The sequence below is a fragment of the Rhinopithecus roxellana genome, chromosome 15, assembly GCF_007565055.1.
Source record: "Rhinopithecus roxellana isolate Shanxi Qingling chromosome 15, ASM756505v1, whole genome shotgun sequence".
Taxonomy (NCBI): domain Eukaryota; kingdom Metazoa; phylum Chordata; class Mammalia; order Primates; family Cercopithecidae; genus Rhinopithecus; species Rhinopithecus roxellana.
The window spans coordinates 97,237,512-97,262,706 of NC_044563.1; the positions used below are offsets into that span (position 1 = coordinate 97,237,512).

General features: G+C 39.5%; 1 protein-coding gene across 1 annotated transcript in view; it reads right to left on the reverse strand.

The window, feature by feature from the left end:
• Positions 1–25,195, reverse strand: part of PIK3C2A (phosphatidylinositol-4-phosphate 3-kinase catalytic subunit type 2 alpha) — a 123,867-nt gene that overhangs the window by 69,249 nt on the left and 29,423 nt on the right. Inside the window, exon 2 of the mRNA XM_030917962.1 lies at positions 9,258–10,387. Within this exon, the coding sequence (XP_030773822.1) occupies positions 9,258–10,322 (1,065 nt within the window). The 5' untranslated portion in view covers positions 10,323–10,387. The remainder of the gene's footprint in view (positions 1–9,257; positions 10,388–25,195) is intronic.

A 25,195-nucleotide genomic window follows, 5' to 3' on the forward strand; every position in this document is an offset into this window, starting at 1 on the left:
CTGCCAATGCATTAGCCAATACATGGAACAAAGAAAGAAGTTTGCAGGGGAAGATACAAAGTTCTCTAGTAAATATGTTGTGTTTGAAAACCCATGTAGATGTTTAGGTCATCGTCTAGAAATGTTCTACTCCAGAAATATTCTATTCCAGAGCTAGAGACAAAGATTTAGGGATCATCCAATTTCTGTAATTTTTTACAGGGAACTCTCTCTCTGTTAACTGCTGTCAGCATCCATCAGGATCACTGAGAGAGCAAATTCTCAGTCAGCAGTCTTTGGGTCAAGCTCCATTAAGAGGAAACAGTCTCTCTGGGAAGCTAAGGGAGACATAAGGGCCTGTATCTGTGAGGCACAGAACTGGGACATCTCTTTATTTTCATATATATGGAAAGGCTTATGCAATTATGAGCTGACAAGTCTCCAGATCTGCAGTTGGCAAGCTGGAGACAAAGGAGAGCAATGGTGTAGTTGCAAAACCCAGGAAGGGCCAATGCTTCCATTTTAGTCCAAAGGCAGGAAAAAAATTGATGTTCCAGCTTGAAGGCAGTCAGGCAGGAGGAGTTTCCCCTTTACTTTTGGGAGGGTCATTCCTCAACTAATCGGATGAGGCTCACTCACATTAAGCAGGAAATTTGCTTTATCCAGCTGACCAATTCAAACATTAATCTGACCCAAAAACACACTCACAGACATACCCAGAATAATGTTTGATCAGATATCTGGACACCCCCCACGGCCTAGTCAAGCTGAAACATAAAATTAACCATCACAGCATCTCCATCATAGACAGCCAAGGAGTCACATTACTATAAGGGTCTAGATCAGTAGCTTTCAATCTAAGTACATTGGAACCTCAAGACTAAAGCACTGATCAAGGGAAAACAAGTAAAGCATTATTAAAGACAACCAAGAACAAAACCTTTGGAGGAATGCCTATGTTTAAAGGCTAGACAAAGAAAAAGGAGTCAAAAATCACAGGAAGAAAAATAGGAAGTAGATTTACCCAGGGTAACAGAAGTTTCAAGAAAAGGATGTAGTAAATTTTTTTTTAATAAGCAAAAGGGCAAAATGGTGAATATGGTCAAGGGATTGGCAATTCTATAACATAATGGGAATAAGAGGAGGAAAGCAAGAGACTGGAAAGGTAGTGAGTACAAATTCCTTTTTAAAGAGTAATAACTTTAAGGACAGGTGTGGTAGCTCATATCTGTAATCCAAGCACTTTGGGAGGCAGGTGGATAGCTCTAGTCCAGGAGATGGAGACCAGCCTAGGCAACATAGTGAAACCCATCTCTACACAATATACAAAACTTAGCTAGGTAGGATGGCATGCCCCTGTAGTCCCAGCTACTCAGGAGGCTGAGGCAGGAGGATGGCTTGAGCCCAGGAGACAGGAGACAGAGGTTGCAGTGAGACCAGGTTGCATCACTGCACTCTAGCCTGGATGACAGAGCAAGACTCTGCCTTAACAAAACAAAACAAAACAAACAAACAGTAATAACTTTGGGGAAGATAGGAACAAACAGAAACAAGAAAAAGAGTTAAGTTTTGGAAAAGGGAAGGAACATCTCTTCTTTTCAAACCAGAAAGATGAGGGAAATGTGAGGTGAGCAGTTCACACATGGATGGCCTTGACCTCGATTTAAAAGAAGAAAATGGTAGACAGTTGGCAGAAGTGAGTTTGGAGGTTTAAGGAAAGTGGTGGAGGTTTAAAACAACTCACAAAAATTTATCAATAAATACTCTGTAAAGTAGTTACAAGAATATGGGGAAGATTTATACCTATACAAGTTCAAGGTTCATGTCATTATTACCCAGAAATTATATGGAACACACCACCAAGTTTTCAATAAATACACTTTAAACATTAAATACATGTTACTTTTCAGAAGAAAGTTGGTTACATCCTTATTTGGACTTTTTTTCCCCCAAAGAAACTTATCTGTACTGTTCAAATACACTTAGCCAGACCATGAAAATCACGTCATTTAACCTTCCCTCTTCTTTAAAATTAATCATAGATGCTTTGCCAACGGGGATATGTTTATAATGTTAATACAATTAACTTTTTTTTTTTTTTTTGAGACAGAGTCTCGCTCTGTCGCCCAGCCTGGAGTGCAGTGGCCGGATCTCAGCTCACTGCAAGCTCCGCCTCCCGAGTTCAAGCCATTCTCCTGCCTCAGCCTCCTGAGTAGCTGGGACTACAGGCGCTCGCCACCTCGCCTGGCTAGTTTTTTGTATTTTTTAGTAGAGACGGGGTTTCACCAGGTTAGCCAGGATGGTCTTGATCTCCTGACCTTGTGATCCGCCCGTCTCGGCCTCCCAAAGTGCTGGGATTACAGGCTTGAGCCACCGCACCCGGCCTTACAATTAACTTTTAGAAAGAGTTTACAACCACAGAACTTTGCAAAGCCACTTCTATGAAAATAATTCGATCCATTACTAAAATTCTTTGAAATCTGCTCAAGGTATTTAAATTCATAGCTATTAACTAAAAGCCTGATTTAAACTTAAATTGCCAGAAGACACAGTTTTAAGTATTATGTCTTTTACTGGTTTTGGTCACAAAAAAATTGGAACTAAAGTATTTAGAGTATTATTAATAAAACAAAGGACACTAGATGGAAACAGGAAGTAAGCTTGCTGAGTAAGAAGAAAAATACCCTCTGTGTTGAGTTTTCGCCACAAAGCATAAAATTCTTACAGGAAATGAACACTTAAGCATGTGAAGTAATTATAAAGAATAGGCATTGCAAATTATTTTCCAATAAAAAATATGAGGGAAAGGTTTGTAAATAGAGATGAATGGTGTGTAAAAATTAAAAGCTCCGTGTCAATGAATTGTGCCATGGATTTCCAAAGTCAGCCTATTACCAGTGTTCATTCAGTTTATCTCCCTATTTTGGTCTACATCAAACCAAACTTTATCTTCCTGTACACAAACAAAATGAAATCTTAGCACTAACAAGAAGGCTTAGAACTTTTTCATACAAAAATCCATTCTGGGCCAGGTGCAGTGGTTCACACCTGTCATCCCAGCACTTTGGGAGGCTGAGGTGGGTGGATCACCTGAGGTCACGAGTTCAAGACCAGCCTGACCAACAAAGGTGAAACCCCATCTCTACCAAAAATACAAAAATTTGCCGGGCGCGGTGGCAGGCACCTGTAATCCCAGCTACTTGGCAGGGAGGTTGAGAGAGGAGAACTGCTTGAACCCGAGACATGGAGGTTGCACTGAGCCAAGATTGCATCACTGCACTCCAGCCTGGGTGACAGAGCGAGACTCCGACTTAAAAAAAAAACAAAAAACCCTATCTGTAGCATTTATAACAGGTGCATGCCAAGCCTCTAAGTCATCAAATAATTGTGTTTACAACTGTTAAATTTAGCCTAAACCTGCCTCCTAACACATTTTAAGTTCAGCCTAACAATTTCTCCATGCATAGTGAACTGTAACCTAGCTGGACATGTAAACAAACTGTAACCTACTCTTGTGCCAATCACCAAGTTTCAGCCAATCAAGGGTGGCCAACGGCTCAAAACATGTTCAAATAAGGCAAATGTCAGGCCATAACCAATTCAGCTGTTTCTGTGCCTCATTTCCATTTTGTGTACATCACTTTCCTTTTCTGACCATAAATCGTCCACCACATGGCTGCACTGGAGTCTCCCTGAACCCATTCTAGTTCAGGGGCTGCCCGATTTGTGATCTCTTCTTTGCTAAATTAAACGATGCTAAATATGTCTAAAGTTTTTCTCTTAACACAATCTGAGAGCAACCATCATGAAATATCTCTTTCTAAGCTCCTTTGTAGATATTTAACCATGAAACCTGTCTCCCTGAATTTTCTTCCCCATTGATTCTTGTTCTACTTTTTAGGACAATGGATTTTAAAATTAAGCTACTAAACTGAATTCTCAATTCACAGAAAAAAATATATAAACAAATAGGACTTGTTTGGTCAGGCACGGTGGCCCATGCCTATAACCCCAGCACTTTGGGGGACTGAGGTGGGTTGGTCACTTGAGGTCAGGAGTTCGAGACCAGCCTAGTCAACATCGTGTGACCCCCCCCCCCCCAACTCTACTAAAAATGCCAAAATTAGCTGGGTGTGGTGGCATGCACCTGTAGTCCCAGTTACTTGGGAAGGTGAGCCAGGAGAATCACTTGAACCTGGGAGGTGGAGGTTGCAGTGGGCCGAGATAGTGCCACTGTACTCCAGAGCCTGGGTGACAGAGCGAGACCCTGTTTCAAACAAACAAACAAAACAAACAAACAAATAGGACTTGTTTAAGTTTTTCTATGCAATGTATTTTAACTTTCAGCCCTTACTACCAGTTATTTCTCTTTGTTTTTTAGAGACAGGGTCTCATTCTATAGCCTTGGCTGGAGTACACAGGCCTTATTATTATAGCTCACTGCAGCCTCAAACTCCTGGGCTTGAGATCCTCCTACCGCAGCCTCTTGCGGGACTACAGAACAGCTGTAGTCCCAGCGTGCGTCACCACACACAGCCTTTTTTTTTTTTTTCCCATAAACACGGGTCTCCCTACATTCCTCAGGCTGGTCTCAAATTCTTGGCCTCAAGCAGTCCTCCCACCTGGCCTCCCAAAGAACTGGGTTTACAGACATGAGCCACCACACCTACCCTTCTACCAGTTGTTTCTATTAAAATCTAGCACAGATTGTCATCTAATGTAACACAAAGTAGTATACTTAATATATTTAACATACTAAAAAAATTAGTATATCAATATTTCATCCTGTTTTATAAGAGCACCATGACTTTCAGGTATTCTACTGACTGAACTGGTTTGAAAATGTATGTCCAAAATACAAAACCTTTAAAAAAAAAAAAAAAAGTCCACTTCCTCTTCCACATAGCAACTTCCCAAATTTTAACTATTATTTCTGAAAGGGATCTAGTCTAGTCAACTTTATTTCATAGATAAAGAAACTCAGATTCAGTGATTTAACTTCAATTAATACTCTCTTCTTCAGACAAAATACCTCCAACAGTTCCTTAAATGGCATAAGTTCTAGATCCTGAAAACTATAGTCTTCTCTTTTCAAGACATACTCTAGGCTGGGCACAATGGCTTACACCATAGGGAGACCTCACCTTCACAAAAACTAAAAAAATTAGCTGGGTGTGGTGGCATGTACCTGTAGTCCCAGGTACTCAGGAGGCTGCATTAGAAGAATCACTTGAGCCTGGGAGGTATAGGTTACAGTGTGCCGTGATCACACTGCTGCATTCCACCCTGGGTGAAACAGTGTGAGACCCTGTCTTAAAAAAAAAAAAAAAAAAAAGACACACACTTCAGTTTCCTTACTGGTGGCCCCCCTTAGGATATACTCAAACAAAATTATTAGATGGGGTTTGATTAGAGTATAATGGGATGATGAACACTTCCTCAGCCATGCTGCAGTTAGACTCCCCTAAGACTGGCAAGTACCCTAAGCCACGTCAGTTCAGATAGCACGCTATCAGTAAAGCTGTTGACATGTTACGCTGTAGTAATCTAGCTCCAATCTCTGATCAAGTCATATTATTGCTTACCCAGTTTCTGGCTCATATTCTCATAATTCATTTGCTTACTACTTTAATCCTTCCCCTATACTTTTTAACTAAGATCTAGGAATGTGTTTCTGCTAAAACTAATCCTGGCTGGCAGCCTAGTTAATTAATTCCTAGAGTTTGAGCAACTAGCAGCTCTGTAACAACCATGTGACCTGATTACCCAGATCTTGCTAGGCAAACGTCTTCCTATATTTAGGAAACTACCCATCCTCATTATTCCTCCAAGATACTTTCTGAAAGCACCCCAAATAAGGAAAATATCAAGATGGTACTGTGACAAATATTTTAATACATAGGAAAAAATAAATGTAGGGAGACTTACATGGGTGTCACACCCCTGCCCCACCAAAGGAAAGGGTGGAGAACACATGTGTTGAACTAGAAGTGACCAATCTAAACTAAAAAGGTCAAGCAGGGGCAGGAAGTTGAGTTTTGCAATGAAAGCATTAGCAACCTATGCTTTGGGTTTTGAGCTGAAAAGAAACTGTTCCCAGGGGACTCTATTTTTACACTGCTATTTGTCTTGTCATTTTCCCAAGCTTGTAGGCTCCTAAAGTATGAAGAAACTTTAAAGTCATCTAGTCAAGAGGTCCCAAATGCAGGTCCAAGGGAGTAACACATTTGCTGCATTAGAACCACTTAGGGAAAGTTTTGCAAAAACTGGTTATCTTCCCCCTGAAATTTCATACTGTCCTTTGGCACCCCTTCCTCCAAATCAGGACTGAGTAGGCCTAAACTCTGTAGGATACAGTGACATATAACTCAATTTGGGAAGCCATTTGAACCATATTTGAATATCTACTCCTTCCAAAATAGCATGTTGTATCACCGCAGTTTGAAAAAGGGAGGGCTGGCTGGGCGCAGTGGCTCATGCCTGTAACCCCAGCACGTTGGAAGGCTGAGGCAGACAGATCACCTAAGGTCAGGAGTTTGAGACCAGTCTGACCAACATGGAGAAACCCCATCTCTACTAAAAATAAAAAATTAGCCAGTCGTGGTGGTGCATGCTTATAATCCCAGCTACTTGGGAGGCTGCGGCAGGAGTATCGCTTGAACCCAGCAGCGGAGGTTGCGGTGAGCTGAGATCACGCCATTGCACTCCAGCCTGGGCAACAAGGAGAAACTCTGTCTCAAAAAAGTAAAAAAAAAAAAAAAAAAAAAAAAAAAGCTGGGGAGGGCTTTTAGAGTCAGATGGGTTTGAATGTCAGTCCAACTTGTTATCATGGAAATTTTCAAATATATACAAAGTAGAATAATAGACACCCAGGTATCCATCATTGGCTTCAGCGATTATCAACATATAGCCAATCTTGTTTCATCTATAAGCCCTCTAAACCTCAACACCTCACTTGATTTTATTACATTTTAAATTCTACAGTATACATCTCTAAATATAAGATTCATTTAATTAATTGCAATATCATTATTACACCAAAATATTAACAATAATTCCTTTTAACTTATTTACATCTCAGTTTCCTCAACTGTAAAATAGGGATGGGTCATACTCTGGCCTCATAGGATTCTTGTGAGCTTTCTGTCTCAGTGATTAAAAAAAAAAATGTAGAAGAGTCCTTTGGCTTTGGCAACATATTGGTAAAAAATAATAATAAAGAGTTCAGTTTGAATACGTACAACATAGATAAAAATTATGTAAGTTCTTGCTTTCCGAATTCCAGTCTTGGAGCTTTGGACAGTAAATAACCCACCTACCCAGAAACCTCAACTTGCTTAAGATGATGACTACAATGCATCTGGAATGGTAATGTCAGCTCAGCTGGGACAACCTATTTCTCTCAGCAGGTAAATGACTTTTCAACAATGGGAAGTTCAGAATTTAAGATATAATTAAATTAATCAAGGTAATTTATAAACATCTGTGTTAACTTCAAGACAATCTATTATAGCTACAATGCATTCATTGTGGGGCTCTGCCTTCTACCAGTGCAAGGGTTGAGCCTAAGCTCAGCTCCCTACAAGATAAGGGGCTTCCTTTCCTTTGATAGCAAGACTAACTTTTCAGAGCCCCAATGTCTTTCTCCAGGTTCGAGGCAGTTGCTCTTCCCAAACAACTCTAAACAGCTGACATCTTAAATCCAGACTACATCTCAAATCCTGACTCCAGGCACTAAACACAGAATTCGTTTCTCTCATGAGAAACCTATAAAATAGAGACCCACAGCTAGGAAGTCATCTGCCTGTTAGAAATTGACCCGAATACGAATCCAGCAGTGACCTGGACCCTGCAGGATGGGAAGATCAGGGGGACCAGTGCCTTCCCCCCACCACCCCTATTTTTTGAGATAGGGTCTTGCTCTGTCGCTCAGGCTGGAGTACAGTGGTGCAATCATGGCTCACAACAGCCTCAACCTCCTGGTCTCACACGATCCTCCTACCTCAGCCTCCCAAGTAGCTGGGACCACAGGAGTATGCCATCATGCCTGGCTAATTTTTTTTATAATTGTGGTATAGACAGGTTCTCATTATGTTGCCCAAGCTGGTCTCAAAGTCCTGGGCTCAAGTGATCCTCCCACCTTAGTCTTCCAAAGTGCTGGGATTACAAGCGTGAGTCATCATGCTGTCTAAACCTTCTTAACACCTATTTCTATTTCTCTTCTTTCCAGACATCCAAATGGTTTTGTTTAAAGTCAACAATTCAGCCAGGCGTGGTGGTTCACGTCTATAATCCCAGCACATTGGGAGGCCGAGGTGGGCTGATCACCTGAAGTCAGGAGTTTGAGACCAGCCTGATCAACATGGAGAAACCCTGTCTCTACTAAAAATACAAAATCAGCCAGTGTAGAGACACATGCTGTAATCCCAGCTACTTAGGAAGCTGAGGCAGGAGAATCGCTTGAACCTGGGAGGTGGAGGTTGCAGTGAGCCGAGATTGCACCACTGCACGCCAGACTGGGCAACAAAAGCAAAACTCCGTCTCAAAATAATAATAAATAAAGTCAACAATTCAACATAAACCGATCCAAATCATGCAAAATCCATCCCTCCTTCCCCATCTAAATGCTAGTTAACTCCCAATGACAAAATAGTACACAGGTGCTGATCTAATTAGCTGAATGATATAATTCACACTAAAGTGAGAATGAGGCTTAAACATTCCCAGGGTACACAGATAGAAGAGCAAAACACAAATCCACAATGGTAATATTTCATTCTTCACTTTTATCGATAAAAGTGTTTAAAGGGAGAGTCCTTTAAGTTGCTCTTCTCTCTCTGGGGTTATTTTTTCATTCATTGATTCATGGTTAAAAACAACAAAACAAAATGCATGAGAATTTCCATAATGGGACTAAAAATAAAAATTCCTTATCTGTGTTAAAAAAATAAAAGGAGTAAGGAAGAGAAAGAAGGGATCATATGTAATGAGGAGATAAGGACAGACAAATTTAAAATATCTTAAATGCCTCTCAGTGACAGCCAGATCCTTCATTAGAGGCTTTTTATTTACAATCCTGGAAAAATATTAATAGCAAGCGATTTTTCAATTGGCCTAATCACATTTAATCCTTTGCCACACAAGCAAAGAATCAAAGCACACTTGAGAGCAAAGAAAAAATTCAAAATGAAAAATATTTTTTTTCTTAACAAATTCTGTACACAAATACGAACTCTGTGTTATACTAAATTTCAGAAGTTAGTAAGAAAAGACTATACCTGAAATATATGGCCCTGGGCTTTTGCAAGCTGAGTTGTTCGAATATTTAAAGACTGGCTTCTTGTTACAGTTGCCACAGAAAGGGATTTTCCATTCACCTTTCTTTCAAGATGACAATTTGCTGGCGATCTCTCTTCAAGAAGAACAGCATCCCAAGGATCCTTTGCTAGCAAACTTGAAACATTTTTCTCTTCTTCATGGTCTAATACCTCCACATTATCCACCTTAGGCTTACTTAGAGGATCCAAATCTAACCAGTCAAATTTACTGATATCCTCAGACTTTGGAGATACCTGTATATTGCTGACTTTTGAATCTGTTATCTCCAAATCAGTCCTTGCTTTCCCATTTTTTAAAAATTCTGATGTACTAGCTATTTTGTCAAATAGTTTTGCCATGTCAGGACTGACTACTGGACGATAGATAGGTAAGCTTCCTTGTGGATGAAAGGGTGTGGCAGGTGTCAAAGGATATGAAAAATATGGAGATTGTCCCGGAAGACTTAAATATATAGGTTCTGTAGATGGAAAAGTGGGCATTCTTGGATTGAAGCCATTTTGGAATGCAGCCTGTTTACTGTAAGTAGAAGGATAAATAGAAGGTAAAGTATAAGTGGAAGGCCCAGATAATCCAGGTGGCCACTGTCCTCTCTGAATAGTAGGTCTAAAATAGAGCTGTGCTGAAAAGGAAGGGCTCAGAACAGGAGTAGCTGGTAATACAGGTGTTTTTCTAGTCTCAAAACTGTCATCCAGCAACAGTTTCTCAAGTTCAGCTTGGGTGAGCTTTTCTACATCAATATCTAATGCTCTTTTTTGGGAATCTGATTCGGGAAACACCATGAGATCATAATCCTGTTTATTATAAACCTGTGCTTTTTTTCTGGTGCTGCTTGACAACTCAAAGCTTTTCTGATTGTCAGTCACTTGCCTATCCTTTTGTAGTTTTGCTAAAGCCTCTGCTTCCATCTGTAATGCTTCTTCTTTGTCCACATCGTTTGCTCTTGTTGGTTCCGGATGTGAAGATGGACATTCTTTAAATCCGCTGTTGCTGGATATCTGAGCCATGTCCACCAAAAAGACCAAACCTTCCTTCCTCTATTTTTTTCTTGTAGCTTCCAAAATAACAAGAGCTATACATAAAAATAAACATAACAATTAGATTTCTAAACATATTTTGTTTGCAACCTACCCCATATGACATACGACTTAAAGCCCCTTAGAAAAATACACTATAAAATAAACAAAAACAGTTGGATGAAATCTGGATGAAGGAACACTTAACACCTTACACACTGTGGGGTTACAGAAGATGTTCAGATACACATTACTTTAACCCCATTTCCTGACCCAACTGGAAAGCTGGCACAGTAAATGAACTTTCATTTTAGCAGTCACAATGGCTGTCATTAACCAGTGGTACTTCTGGTAGAATTCTTAGCATGAAATGACTTAAGTGCTAGTCACATATTTTCAAAAGTTCAGACAGGGTTTACCGATATGCAGAAATAGCAAGTCAAAATGGTTTTTGATCTTTTGCTATTTGTTAAATTGCTCAAAAGCCAATTAGCAATAAAAACATCCAATACCTAGCTAATAAAATAGGAAACTATTTTATCAAAATACTATGTGTAAAACTGATTAAGGTTTAATAATCTTCCAGAAATATTAAAAATGTATAATGTAACATGGATTTGAATAATAAGACAAAAGTGTTAAGGCTTATTAGAAGTTCTGAGGTAATATTTCACTCAAAGATTAAATTACAGCTGAATTGGTCATATAGTTTTAATTACATTTCTATTCTGATTATCTGCAGTTAAATCAATAGTTACAATACCAAAATTTCTCCTTTTCAAAATCCTTAAATATTTTTATTAATGAAAAGATGAGAAGATTACTTTGTCATAGATTAGCTTATAAAAATTTATACTCCTCTATTTAAGACAAACACTTAATTCAGACCAAGATTACCCTGTGAAGCAGTATGACCAACTGAAAGGTTGCTTAGCTACTCTGTAACACAGAGCACATTTCCTCCTTCTAAACAATATGATAAAAGGATTAAATATGGATTCTGGAGTCACATCACCTTAGTTTAAGAAGGTATATGACCGCCCGGGCGCAGTGGCTCACACCTGTAATGCCAGCACTTTGGGAGGCCAAGGTGGGCGGATCATGAGGTCAGCCGATCGAGACCACCCTGGCTAACACAGTGAAACCCCGTCTCTAATAAAAATACAAAAAATTAGCCGGGCGTGATGGCAGGTGCCTATAGTCCAAGCTATTCAGGAGGCTGAGGCAGGAGAATGGCATGAACCTGGGAGGCGGAGCTTGCAGTGAGCTGAGATCCCGCCACTGCATTCCAGCCTGGGCGACAGAGCGAGACTCAGTCTCAAAAAAAATAAAAAGAAGGTATATGACCTTGAGCAAATGAAAACTTTTCTGTAAGTCTTACTTTCCTAATTTTTTAAATAAAAAAGTATCAATCTAAATTAGTATACAAACTAAATGAAATAATACACATAAAAGTGCTCATCATTGGCTTTGGGCATAAGCATTAAATAAATGGTACATTATTATTAATCTAATCTGGTTTGTGATACATCTAGTTTAAATACCTAGAAAGCAAGAGAGCTCCTGTTTACATTCTATGGTCTTTCTTTCTAGCAAACACAATGCTTGTCTACCGTATATGCTCAATATATGCGTGAAAAACAAAACAAAATAAGCTCAAATTAATATAATACAAACGAAAATCGAAGTGTTGAGGTAATACTACACAAACAAAAAAAAAGTAGTGAGGAGGTCATGAAGAAAGAGGAATTCAAAGAAAGTCCTTGGAATGTTCTTGGGGTATTATTTTGCAATCCTTCATACAATTATTTTCCCTTCTGTGGTAGACTACAAAGCATGGGCACAATGTATATTTAAAATATGCACACTTTACTGTATGTAAACTTTATATCAAAAGAAAAAGCTGTAAATATTGAACTCTTGTTAAATATGCACAAAGTACTTAGAGGAAAGTACTAACGTCTACAATTTGTTGTTCTTGTCGTTTAGAGATGGGGGGGGGTGTGTCTCACTATGTTACCCAGGCTGGTCTTGAACTCCTGGCTTCAAGCGAGCCTCCTGCCTCAGCTGGGATTACAGGCATGATCCACTGTGCCTCGCTCTTACAATTTACTTTGAAATGCATTTTTTTTAAAGATGAATTAATGGATAGCAGAATAGATGGATAAATATGTGATTAGACAGGTTGGCGTGAACCCGGGCGGCAGAGCTTGCAGAGAGCAGAGATTGCGCCACTGCACTCCAGCCTGGGCGACAGAGCGAGACTCTGTCTCAAAAAAAAAAAAAAAGAAAAATGTTTATAGTAGAATCTAGGTGATACAAATATGAGTGTTCACTTTGAAATTCTTTTAACTTGGTTGCCAAGACTGAAAATTTTCAAAATAAAAGGCTAGGTAGTAGGGAACAAGAGGAGCACAAATTCCTCCCATTTTAACACATACTCCCACCCCTTGGGATGTGATTTTGTTGCTCCTCCCATAAAGAGAAGTGCTCTATTTCTCTACTCTCTTGAGCTGAGCAGGACTTGTGACTTGGCTTTTACCAATGAAATGGAAGTGACACTGTGGAAATAGGAGTTCCAAATCTAGGTCCTAAAAGGCTTTACTACTTCAGTTCTTTTGTCTCTTGAAATGCAGCCACTGTTATGTGAATGCTCACTGAGGATGACAGGGGCCAGCTAACAGCCAGCACAAACCACCAAACATGTGATCTTAGACCAAACATGGATCTTAGACCATCCATCCACGCTCCATATGACCACAATTCCATGAGTGACCAAAGGTGAGACCAGCAGAAGAAACCACCAAGCTGAGCTAAAGTCAAATTGATAACCCACAGAATCATTTTGGAATGATCTGCTATATAGCAACAGATAACTGATGAACTTTTTCTTATTACTTTTAGAAAACAAAGTGCAAGCCACTGTACTATTTAGCAACAAACTTCTGTTTTAACTTCCACCACCACCTTCCTCAACTTATCCTCAGGGAACAAACGGTTTTCTTTTCCTTTCTAAGGAGACCTCCTCCATGTGTATCCTTAACCCCACTGAATTCCCCTCCACTTCTTCATCAATGATTACCTCCTTTGCATTGTTAACTTATTTACTTGCTTAGGGTCCTGTGCCACAAAAATGCTTAAGTCTTCTCCATATTGAAGGGGGGGAAATCTTAACATTCCCCTTTAGATTCCAGTAGCTTCCATTTTAATTTTCTTTTTTCACTGCCATACTTCTCCAATGAGCGACCTAGAAAATCTTTTCTTTACACATCCTGCCTTGGAAAAACTCTACTTGTACTTCAGGGCCCAATTCAAATACTGTCTCCTCTCTTTAGCTTTCCCTAAGCAGCTCTTATCAGAATTAATCTTTTTAGATTAACCAAAACATTTTTATCACAGCTTTCTCTTCTTCACTTCTGTAGACCTTTTGCTGTTTTTGCCTATCAACATCTTTGCCTCTGGTTGTTGAACCTACAGCTTCCGTTTTGGAGACTGATCTCCCTTTATCCCACATAGTTAAAATATAACTGGCCATCTCTACCCTTGTCCCCTACCCCCATCCACTCCAGAGGATCCAAATCTGGCCCATCAGAGTGAACTCCTGGACTTCTGCTGAAACTATTTGGAAAGAAAGCTCTTCTTTGAGCTTACTAAACTTAGATATAAGCCTGGCCCTGCTGTGGCCGTCTTTGTCACCACTTGAGGAGATACTGCCTAAGAATGAATCCAATCCAGAGGAAAGCAGAGCTAAGATAAAATGAAGAAAGACAGATTCTGGCTAATATGACATTAAGCATCTGGATCCAACCAAGCCCAAAGCCAACCCTTCATTTATGTAAGCCAGTAAGTCTCCTTTTTTGCTTAAGCCAGTTTAAAATAAGCTTCTGCCATAACAAAAAATGTCCTGATGAACACAGAATCTGTGAACCTATGTGTCTACACCCAACGGACTAAAATAAGCTTAAGCGCAAAGGCCTACTTATTTTTGGAGTTCCCCATAACATTTAAAAGTACCTTGCTTAATGAATGAAAACTTAATTTACTGAACATGTGGGGTTTGTTTCTTTGTTTGTTTAGACAGAGTCTCATTCTGTTGCTCAGACTGGAGTGCAGTGGCACAGTCTCGGCTCACTGCAACCTCTGCCTCCTGGGTTCAAGCAATTCTCCTGCCTCAGCCTCCCGAGTAGCTGGGATTACAGGCGCCCGCCACCACACCTGGCTAATTTTTGTATTCTTAGTAGAGACTAAAAAGTTTAGTGGAGACTAATAGCATTTTGCCATGTTGGCCAGGCTGGTCTTGAACTCCTGACCGCAAGTGATCCGCCCGCCTCAGCCTCCCAAAGTGCTGGGATTACAGGTGTGAACCACCTCACCTGGCTGAACATGTGTTTTAACAAGAGGGAGTGAGGGCTATTGGACAGTCTTAAAGAAGGCATTTCCAATGGCACAAGAGTATGGATATATGGTAGGAAAAATAAAACAAGTGTAATCATCTATTGTGGAACACCAAAGTATACTGCCTATTTTTCACAAAATCAGACGTATTAAAACAAAATAGCAGCCATGTACAGTGGCTCACGCCTGTAATCCCAGCACTTTGGGAGGCCGAGGCAGGTGGATCACCTGAGGTCAGGAGTTCAAGACCAGCCTGGCCAACATGGTGAAACCCCGTCTCTACTAAAAATACAGAATTTAGCTGGGTGTGGTGGCATGCACCTGTAATGCCAGCAACTCAGGAGGCTGAGGCAGAAGAACCCTTGAATCCAGGAGGCAGAGGTGGCAGTGAGCCAAGGTCACCATTGCACTCCAGCCTGGGCAACAAGAGCGAAATTCTGTCTCAAAAAACACAACAAAACAAAACAAAACAAAACAACAGCATTTTACAAAGAGAAAGGCTACTTAGATATAATTCATCTTCCACAAGCATAATGTCAATTTGTTATTTAAGTATTCTCCTTGTTGCCACATTTGGTAATGAACAATGCAGCATTATTCTGAAAGAAGGATCTAGATTTTTTCAAATTAGTTTACAATAGTTTATTTACTGGAGAATACACTTGTTCTAAGTATTTCAAATGAATGTTAACTCTCATTTACTGATAAAAGTATACAATTAATCATTTGAAATATATTTTAATAGTGAGTACAGGTTTTTCTCACATCACCAATTTATTTGCTTGCTCTGTTTCTAGTATCAGCAACCAAAGTAGTACATGCTAAAGTAAATTCAACTCTAAGTAGTAAAAGTGAGCTGAATGCTACCAGCTAAGTTACCATATTTTAGTTTTCCAAGAGGTTATCATGCATGTATACTAAAATGGCAATAAAAGAACTTAACAGTTTGTCCAAAAGTAACCCTGTTCTTCAGCTATTTTTCTGGGGCTGCTGCATTGACATGCTCCATTAATTTTTTAAAATAAAACTTCATTTGATGACAAACATTTAGCAGGAAATAATTTCCTACATCCTAATTCAAAATGAAAACTTCAATGCTAATGTCCCCTTAATTCAAGCTGAGAAAGACAATAACTAGTATTTGAATGAGGCCTGCAAATCATCTGCCAAAATTTTCTCAACATAAAGTAATCCAGTGACGATCACAAGGCTGTAGCTACTTTAAAATTCTTCAAAAGTGGGTAATTAAACTATTGAGTTAAACGTTTGGACACCATTTGCATATCCCAAAACAGAAGAATTAATTTAAAAGTTCTTGGCTTCTTCTGTGTTAGACAGTCATTTACAATTTAAATTTAAACCCCAGAAAACAGAAAAAAGCAAGTCGGTGCTGCTACCCATCTAAATGTTTTCCTGATCTTAAAATTTCAAGACAACTAAGAAAACTAAAAAAGAATTATTTGAGTTGAACAATATAGATATTTGTCCTCCCAAATGAATATAAAGCTTAAAGTAAAATAAATTATGGTACTTCCACGGAACTGAATTTTTTTTTTTTTTTTTTTTTTTTGAGACAGAGTCTCGCTCTATTGCCCAGGCTGGAGTGCGGTGGCGCGATCTTGGTTCACTGCAACTTCCACCTCCCAGATTCAAAGGATTCTCCTGCCTCAGCCTCCTGAGTAGCTAGGTTTACAGGTACCCACCACCATGCCGGCCAATATATATATATAAATATATTTATATATATATTTATATATTTATATATATTTATATTTATATATTTTTTTTAGTAGAGATGGGATTTCACCATGTTGGCCAGGCTAGTCTCAAACCCCTGACCTCAGGTGATTCACCTGCCTCAGCCTCCCAAAGTGCTGAGATTACAGGAGTGAGCCACCGAGCCCAGCCAGAACTGAATATTATACCACCATTAAATAAAATCATGGGCTGGGCGAGGTGACTCTTAAACTTTGGGAGGCTGAGGTAGGAGGATTGCTTGAGCCCATGGGTACTAGACCAGCCTGGGCAACAGAGTCAGACCCCTCTCTACAAATAAATAAATAAATAAAGAGATAAATTTTAAAAATTAAAAAAAAAAAAAGATTATGGGCTGAGTATGGCAGCTCAGGCCTATGATTCCAGCACTTTGAGGCTTTGACAGGCCAAAGCAGGAGCATCACTTGAGGTCAAGAGTCCGAGACCAGCCTGGGCAACATAGCAAGACCCCTATCTCTACAAATGAAAGTTATTTGGATGTGTTGGAATATGCGTGTAGTCTCAGCTAGTCAGGAGACTGAGGTGGGAGGAACACTTGAGCCCAGGTGTTCAAGGTTACAGTGAGCTATGATTGTGTCACTGCACTCCAGTCCAGGGGACAGAATGAGACTCTGTCTCTAAAAAATAAAACAAAAACCAAACCAAAATAAAATAATTACGACTGCAGTAACCATGGAAAGTATTTGATAAAACTGTAGCAAATATCTGCATATCTCTATCTATGTAGAGAGCTATATAGATACTATATGCCAAACATTGCTTTAAGCAATGCATTAACTAATTTCATCCTCACAAATTTTATAAAGTAGCTATTAGTATCCCTAGTATACAAATGAAGAAATTTAAGCATACAAGTTATGTAATCTGCTCAGTCTCACAGCAGCTAGCAAGTGATGAAATCAGGACTCAAATTCAGGCAGAACTAATTCTCCACAATGTACTTTAAAGTTATCTGGGTGTCTAAATTACTATAATTTATCCACTATAAATATCAACTTTCATCTTCAATCACAGCGTTATTTTAATAAATTTAATAAATTTAATAATTTAATAAATTATTTTAATAAATTTATAATTAAATTTAATAAATTTAATGATACCTCATTAATTATATCATGAGGTAATTAATACTGTTATTTAGTTAAAACATGTACCAGCCGGGCGTGTTGGCTCACGCCTGTAATCCCAGCACTTTGGGAGGCCGAGACTGGTGGATCACAAGGTCAGGAGATTGAGACCATCCTGGCTAACACGGTGAAACCCATCTCTGTTAAAAATACAAAAAATTAGCCAGGCGTGGTGGCGGGGCGCCTGTAGTCCCAGCTACTCGGGAGGCTGAGGCAGGAGGATGGCGTGAACATGGGAGGCGGAGCTTGCAGTGAGCCAAGATCGCACCACTGCATTCCAGCCTAGGTGACAGAGCAAGACTCTGTCTCAAAAATAAAAATAAAAATAAAAAAAACATGTACCAATTTATCAGTGAATTTATCATCACCAGATGACTAGCAAATTTGTAATTTCACTGAGGGCAAGAACTTTTTTTCATCTTCTACTCTCAAACTTCTAATGCAGTTGAATGAATGCATCAACGACTAGAGAGCATAAGACACCATTCTTTTTATCAAAGAGAAGCTCAAATTCTGAAACAGGAAAAAAAAAGGCTAAAATGACTCATTTATTAATAATTCAAACTTTACTAAAAAATAACATGGTTGAGTTTAGAATAAACAGGTGGGGTGGGGGAGCAGATTATCTTAAACACTAGAAGGAAGATGGTAATAGAAAACTAAAAGTAAAAGTTGTTCCATCTCTGTTAAAAGGAAAAACTCCAGTACATGACAAGATAATATTCTCCTATCTCTACTGATTCATGGAAGGAAAAAACGTCATCTGATGAAAGAAACCAAGTATTCTGGTGTTAGGAACTATAAAAATTTGTCACAAAGACAAAAATAAAAGAATGTCCAGGTATTTGATGTGATAAGGTTAGAGTAACACTGTCCAAAAGAAATAGAAAGAGGCTGGGAGCGATGGCTCATGCCTGTATTCCCAGCACTTTGGGAGGTCAAGGCAGATGGATCACCTGAGGACAGGAGTTTGAGACCAGCATGGCCAATATGGTGAAACCTTGTCTCTAATGAAAATACAAAAATTAGCTAGGCATAGTGGTGGGTGTCTGTAATCCCAGCTACTCCCAAGGCTGAGGCAGGAGAACTGCTTGAACCCTAGAGGTGCATGTTGCAGTGAGTTAAGATCACGCCACTGCACTCCAGCTTGGGCAACAGAGTGAGACTCCATCTCAACAAAAAAAAAAAAAAAGAAAAGAAAAGAAAAAAATGAATGCCACATATAAACGTTTCTACAGCTACATTAATTAAAAAATTTAATCTGATATATCGAAAATATTGTCATTTTAACAGGTAATATAAAATATGAATGAAATATTTCATGGTTTTAAAAAACATGAATCCTTGAAATCTGGTGTATATTATGCATTAGCACATCTCAATTTGGACTAGTTACATTTCAAGTGCTCGGCAGCCAAAGGTATCTAGTGAACAGTGCAAGGTTAGAGTTTATGAAGAGAGAAACAGGAACAAAAAACATGGTGAACAAGTATGTTTGCTTTCTGGGTGGTAAGGCAAAATGTATTGTCTCAACAGTCATCTCTTTCCACATGCCAAAAAAATCTCAAATTCCTGTTATTCTGGGGGAGAACAAAATTTTCTTTTTATTTTTTTTAAGTCCCACAGATAACTTACTGTCTTTATTTATTTATTTATTTATTTATTATTTACTTTTTTTGAGACAGAGTCTTGTTCTGTCGCCCAGGTTGGAGTGCAGTGGCACAATCTCAGTTCACTGCAACCTCTGCTTCCCAGCCTCCAGAGTAGCTGGGATTACAGGCGCTAGCCATCACACCTGGTTGATTTTTATATTTTTAGTAGAGACAGGGTCTCACCATGTTGTCCAGGCTGGTCTCAAACTCCTGGCTCAAAGCAATTCTCTCACCTGGGCCTCCCAAAGCGCTGGGATTACTGGTGTACACCATTGTACCTGGCCAACCTATAGCCTTTAAATGAGGTCTTATCCTTTATAACTTTTTATATTTTTAAAGTATATACTTTCGAATTACCTTAATATTCTAGATTTAGAAAACTTAACAATTTAGAGAGAAACGTGTTCACCATCAACCACATAGGATAAGTTACAAAAAGATTAAATGTTTAAAAATAGAGATAAGGTCTCACTCTATCACTGAAGCTGGAGGGCAGTGACATCATCATAACTCACTGTAATCTCAAACTCCTAGAGGTTCAAGTGATCCTCCTGCCTCAGCCTCCCGAGCAGCTGAGATTACCAGCATAACCAGGCCCAGCTAATGTTTTCATTTTTTGTAGAGACAGAGTCTGGCTATATTGCCCAGGCTGATCTCGAACTCCTAGTCCTAAGTGATCTTCTCACCTCAGCCTCCCAAATCACTGGGATTACAGTGTGAGCCTCTGTCCTGGCTCTAAATAAGTGTAAAGAAATTGAATTGTGAAAACAAAAGACAACATAGAATTTATTTGTAACCTCAGCATAAAGGCCTCCTAATATGACTCAAAATCTAGAAGCCACATGTGAAAAGATTCAAGCACACAAACATCTTTTAAAATAACTTTTGTTTGGCAAAAAAGCACCAGTGAATGTATTCATTTCCTCAGTAAATATTTATTGGGTGTATACTATGCATCAGGCACTGCTGTAGGCAATGAAAAGCAAAATTAAAAATAACTGAACCAAGCCTGGGCAACATGGTGAATCCATATCTCTATGGAAAAAAAAATATATATATAAATCAGCAGGGCGTGGTGGCACATGCTACTCTGGAGGCTGAGATGGGAAGACTGCTTGAGCCCAGGGGGTCGAGGCTGCGGTGAGCTATGATCGTGCCACTGTATTCCACCCTGGGCCACATAGCCAGAGTCTCTGTCAGAAATAAATACATAAAAACAATAGAACCATAAAAATGTCAATGAAAAGCAATAAACCAAGAAAAAATTTTTGCTATTCGTATCACAAAGAGCTAATCTTTCTAATACATTAAAAACAACTACTAGAAAAAAAAAAAAAAAGGCTAGGTGCGGTGGCTCACACCTGTAATCCCAGCATTTTGGGAGACTGAGGCAGGTGGATCACCTGAGGTCAGGAGTTCGAGACCAGCCTGACCAACATGGAGAAACCCCATCCGTACTAAAAATATAGAAATTAGCCAGATGTGGCGGTGCACACCTATGATCCCAGCTACTCAGGAGGCTGAGGCAGGAGAATCACTTGAACCCAGGAGGCAGAGGTTGCAGTGAGCCGAGATCGTGCCACTGCACTCCAGCGGATACCCTCATTTCAGACTACAGTCACAGTACTGGGTTCCTATATTACTCATACTGTTGTGGATTTGCCTACAAATCACGGGTTCCCATGAACCCAACTCAGGTTTTATAATGTGCTAGAATGGTTCACAAAACTCAGATAGAGTTTACTTATTACTGACTTATTATAAAGGATACAACTCAGGAACAGCCAAAGGGAAGAGATGCATAGGGCAAGGTATTAGAGGTGGCGGGACAGAACTTCCATGCCCTTTCTGGACACCATCTCCCAGCACCTCTATGTGTTCACCACCCCAGAAGCTCTCCAAACCCTGTCATTTAAAGGTTTTAATGGAAGCTTCATTATATAGACATGGCTGATTAAGTCTCCGGCCATTGGTGATTGGTCTCTAGCACCTCTCCCCTCCCTAACCCTCTAATCATGTTTTGGTCTTTCAGGCAACCAACACCCCATCCGAAAGTTATCTAAGAGCCCCCAGTCACCAATCATCTCATTTTTTTTTTTTTCCTAATAACACAGTTCACTCAATGGAACTCTATATAGCAAGGCAAATGGATGCACTAGAGTTATACAATAAAACTTAGAAATATGTTGAGCAAATGAAGAAAGACAGAAGACACACACACACACACACACACACACACACACACACAAGGCACTGGGTGTGGTATGCCTGTAGTCCCAGCTACTTGGGAAGCTGTGGTAGGAAGATCCCTTGAGCCCAGGAGTTCAACACCAGCCTGGGCAACATGGTGAGATTCCATTTTTAAATATATGTATGTATGTATGTGTGTGTATATATATATACACATACATACACATGATTTGATTCATACAAAGTTCAAAAACATGAAAAATTATTTTATTTAAGAATGCTTACATTATGGCAAAACTGTGAAGGAAATGATTATCACAGGTGGTGGCTCACGCCTGTATCCCAGCACCTTGGGAGGCCAAGGCAGGCAGATCACCTGAGCTCAGGAGTTCGAGACCAGCCTGAACAACATGGAGAAACCCCATCTCTACTAAAAATACAAAAAACTAGCCAGGTGTGGTGGCACAGGCTTGTAATCCTGGCTACTTGGGAGGCTGAGAAGGAGAATCGCTTTAACCTGGGAAATAGAGGTTGCGGTTAGCCAAGACCATGCCATGGTACTCCAGACTGGGCAACAAGAGTGAAACTGTCTCAAAAAAAAAAAAAAAAAAAGAATAGTAGTTACTCATAGAGAAAGTTATAATCAGAAAAAAATATAGTGGGGACTTCGGGGTACTAGCAATGTTCTGCTTCCTAACCTAGTGACTGGTTACACAAGTGTTTATAATTATTTGTTAAGTAATCATATATGATTTATGCACTTTTCTGTGCATTACTTAACCATAAAGAATAATCTACTCTTGGCTGGGTGCAGTGACTCACAAAACACATTGGTAGGCTGAGACAAGAGGCGCCCAGGAATTTGAGACCAGCCTGGGCAACATGGCAAAACCCCATCTCTACAAAAAATTTTAAAATTAGCTGGGCATGGTGGTGCACACCTGTAGTCCCAGCTACTCTGGAGGCTGAGAGGTAGGAGGATCACTCGAGCCCAGAAAGGTAAGGCTGCAGTGAGTCAAGATCATTCGCTGTACTTCAGCCTGGACGACAGAACAAGACCCTGCCTCAAAAAAAAAAGTTCAACTTGGAAAGTTTATTTTTTTTAGTGATAACATTAAAAAATACAAATAAAAGCTACACTGTCTCCCTTTCATCTGCCAACCTAGAGGCTAAATTAAGGAGACTGCCCTTACTTATTAAGAGATATGGGGAAAGGATAAGACTATAACAGACTTTATAAAATAGAGTTTCTCAAATGTTCATCATCTGTGAATTAATGAGCACTGCACAGAACATGATCAATTTATGTAAAACATTCACCGCATTTTTATTTATTTATTTATTTATTTATTTATTTATTTTTGAGACAGTTTCTCACCCTGTCACCAGGCTGAAATGAAGTGGCATGATCACAGTTCACTGCAGCCTTGATCTCCCAGGTTCAGGTAATCCTCCCACCTCAGTCTCCAGAGTAGCTGGAACTACAGGCATGCACCACTATGCCCAGCTAAGTTTTGTAATTTTTGTAGAGATGAGGTTTTGCCATGCATGTTGCCTAGGCTGGTCTCAAACTCCTAAGTTCAAGCAATCCTCCTGCCTTGGCCTCCCAAAGTGCTGGGATTACAGACATGAGTCACCAAGCTTGGCCTCAATGCATTTTAAAATACAAGTAAAACATTAAAAAATGAATGCAGAAGTTCCCCCTTATCCACAGTTTCTCTTTCCAAGGTTTCAGTCACCCACAGTCAAAAGTGGTCCAAAAATATTAAATATAAAATTCCAGATATCAACAATTCATAAGGTCTTAAATAACTTTTATGAAAGTATACTGTTATAATTATTTTATTATTACTTATTGTTATTCTCTTACTGTGCCTAACTTATGAATTAAACTTTATTGTTCAGGCACAGTGGCTCACACCTGTAATCCCAGAACTTTGGGTGCCCAAGGTGGGTGGATCACCTGAGGTCAGCAGTTCGAGACCAGCCTGGCCAACATGGTGAAACCCCGTCTCTACTAAAAATACAAAAATGAGCTAGGCGTGGTGTGGTGGCACACGTCTGTGATCCCAGCTTCTCAGGAGGCTGAGGCAGGAGAATCCCTTGAACCTGGGAGGCAGAGGTTGCAGTGATTGTGCCACTGCACTCCAGCCTGGGCAACAGAAAGAGACTCTGTCTCAAAAAAACAAAAACAAAAAAACAAAAAAAAAACCCACTTTATCGTAAGTATGTACATACAGGAAAAAACACAGTATAGTCATGTACCACATGACACTCCAGTCAACAGCAGACCATATATATGACAGTGGGCCTCCAGGATTACAATGGGCCAGGTGTGGTGGCTCACACCTATAGTCTCAGCACCCTCCCTTTGGAAGGTCGAGGAGTGGGGAATGCTTGAACCCAGGAGTTTGAGACCGGCCTGAGTAACATAGTGAGAATCCTCCTAAGAAGAAAAAAAAAATTAGCCAGGCATGGTGGCACATGCCTGCAGTTCTAGCCACTCAATTTCAGCTCTTTGGGAGGCTGAAGTAGGAGACTCACTTGAGACCAGGAGTTTGAAGTTACAGTGAGTTATGATCATGCCACTGTACCTCTTGCCTGAGCACAGAGTAAGATCCTGTCACTAAAAAAAAAAAAAGATTATAATGTTATAACAGAGATGAAAAACTCCTAGTAATGTTTTCTATATTTTTCATTGTTACTTTATAGTACACTCCTTCTACTTAAAAAAAAGAAAAAAAAAAGTTAACTGTAAAACAGCCTCAAGTAGGTCCTTTTGGAGGTATTTCAGAAGATGGCATTGTTATCCTAGGAGATGACAGCTTCATGCATGTTATTGCCCCGAGGACTTCCAGTGAAACAAGATGTAGAGATGGAAAACACCTATACTGATTATCCCGACCTTGTGTAGGCCTAGGCTACCACGTGTGTTTGTGTCTTAGTTTTTAACAAAAAAGTTTACAAAGTAAAAAATAATTAAAAATTTTAAAAATAGAAAATAGCCGCTTGTAGAATAAGGATATAAAGTATTTTTGTATAGCTGTACTATGTTCTTATATTACAAAAGGGTCAAAAGTTAAAAAAAAAAATTAAAAAGTGTATAAAGTAAAAAGGTTACAGTAAGCTAAGAAAGAAAAACGGCTGGGGATGGTGGTTCATGCTTATAATCCCAGCAGTTTGGGTGGCCAAGAGGACAGGATCCTTAAAGCCCAGGAGTTTGAGACCAGCCTGGGCAATGTAGCAAGAACACCTTCCTCAACTACAAAAAGTTTAAAAAATAATTAGCCGAGTGTGGTGGCACACACCTACATTCCTAGCTACTCAGGAGGCTGAGGTGGGAGGATCATTTGAGCCTAGGAATTCTAGGCTGTAATAATTCCAGGCTGTGAGCACACTATTGCACTAGCCTGGTCAACAGAGTGAGGCTGTCTAAAAAAGTTTTTTTTTAATTAAAAAGAAAAATATATATTTGCAAATATAGGATAGTACATGTACAGTGTTTAAAAATCTACAGTAGTATAACGTCCTAGGCCTTTGCATTCACTCACTATTCACTCATTGACTCACCCAGAGCAATTGCCAGTCCTGCAAGCTTCACTCATAGTTAAGTGCCCTACACAGGTGCATTTTTAAATCTTTTATACCATATTTTTACTGTGCCTTTTCTATGTTTAGATATGCAAATGCTTACCAATTGTTACAACTGCCTACAGTATTTAGT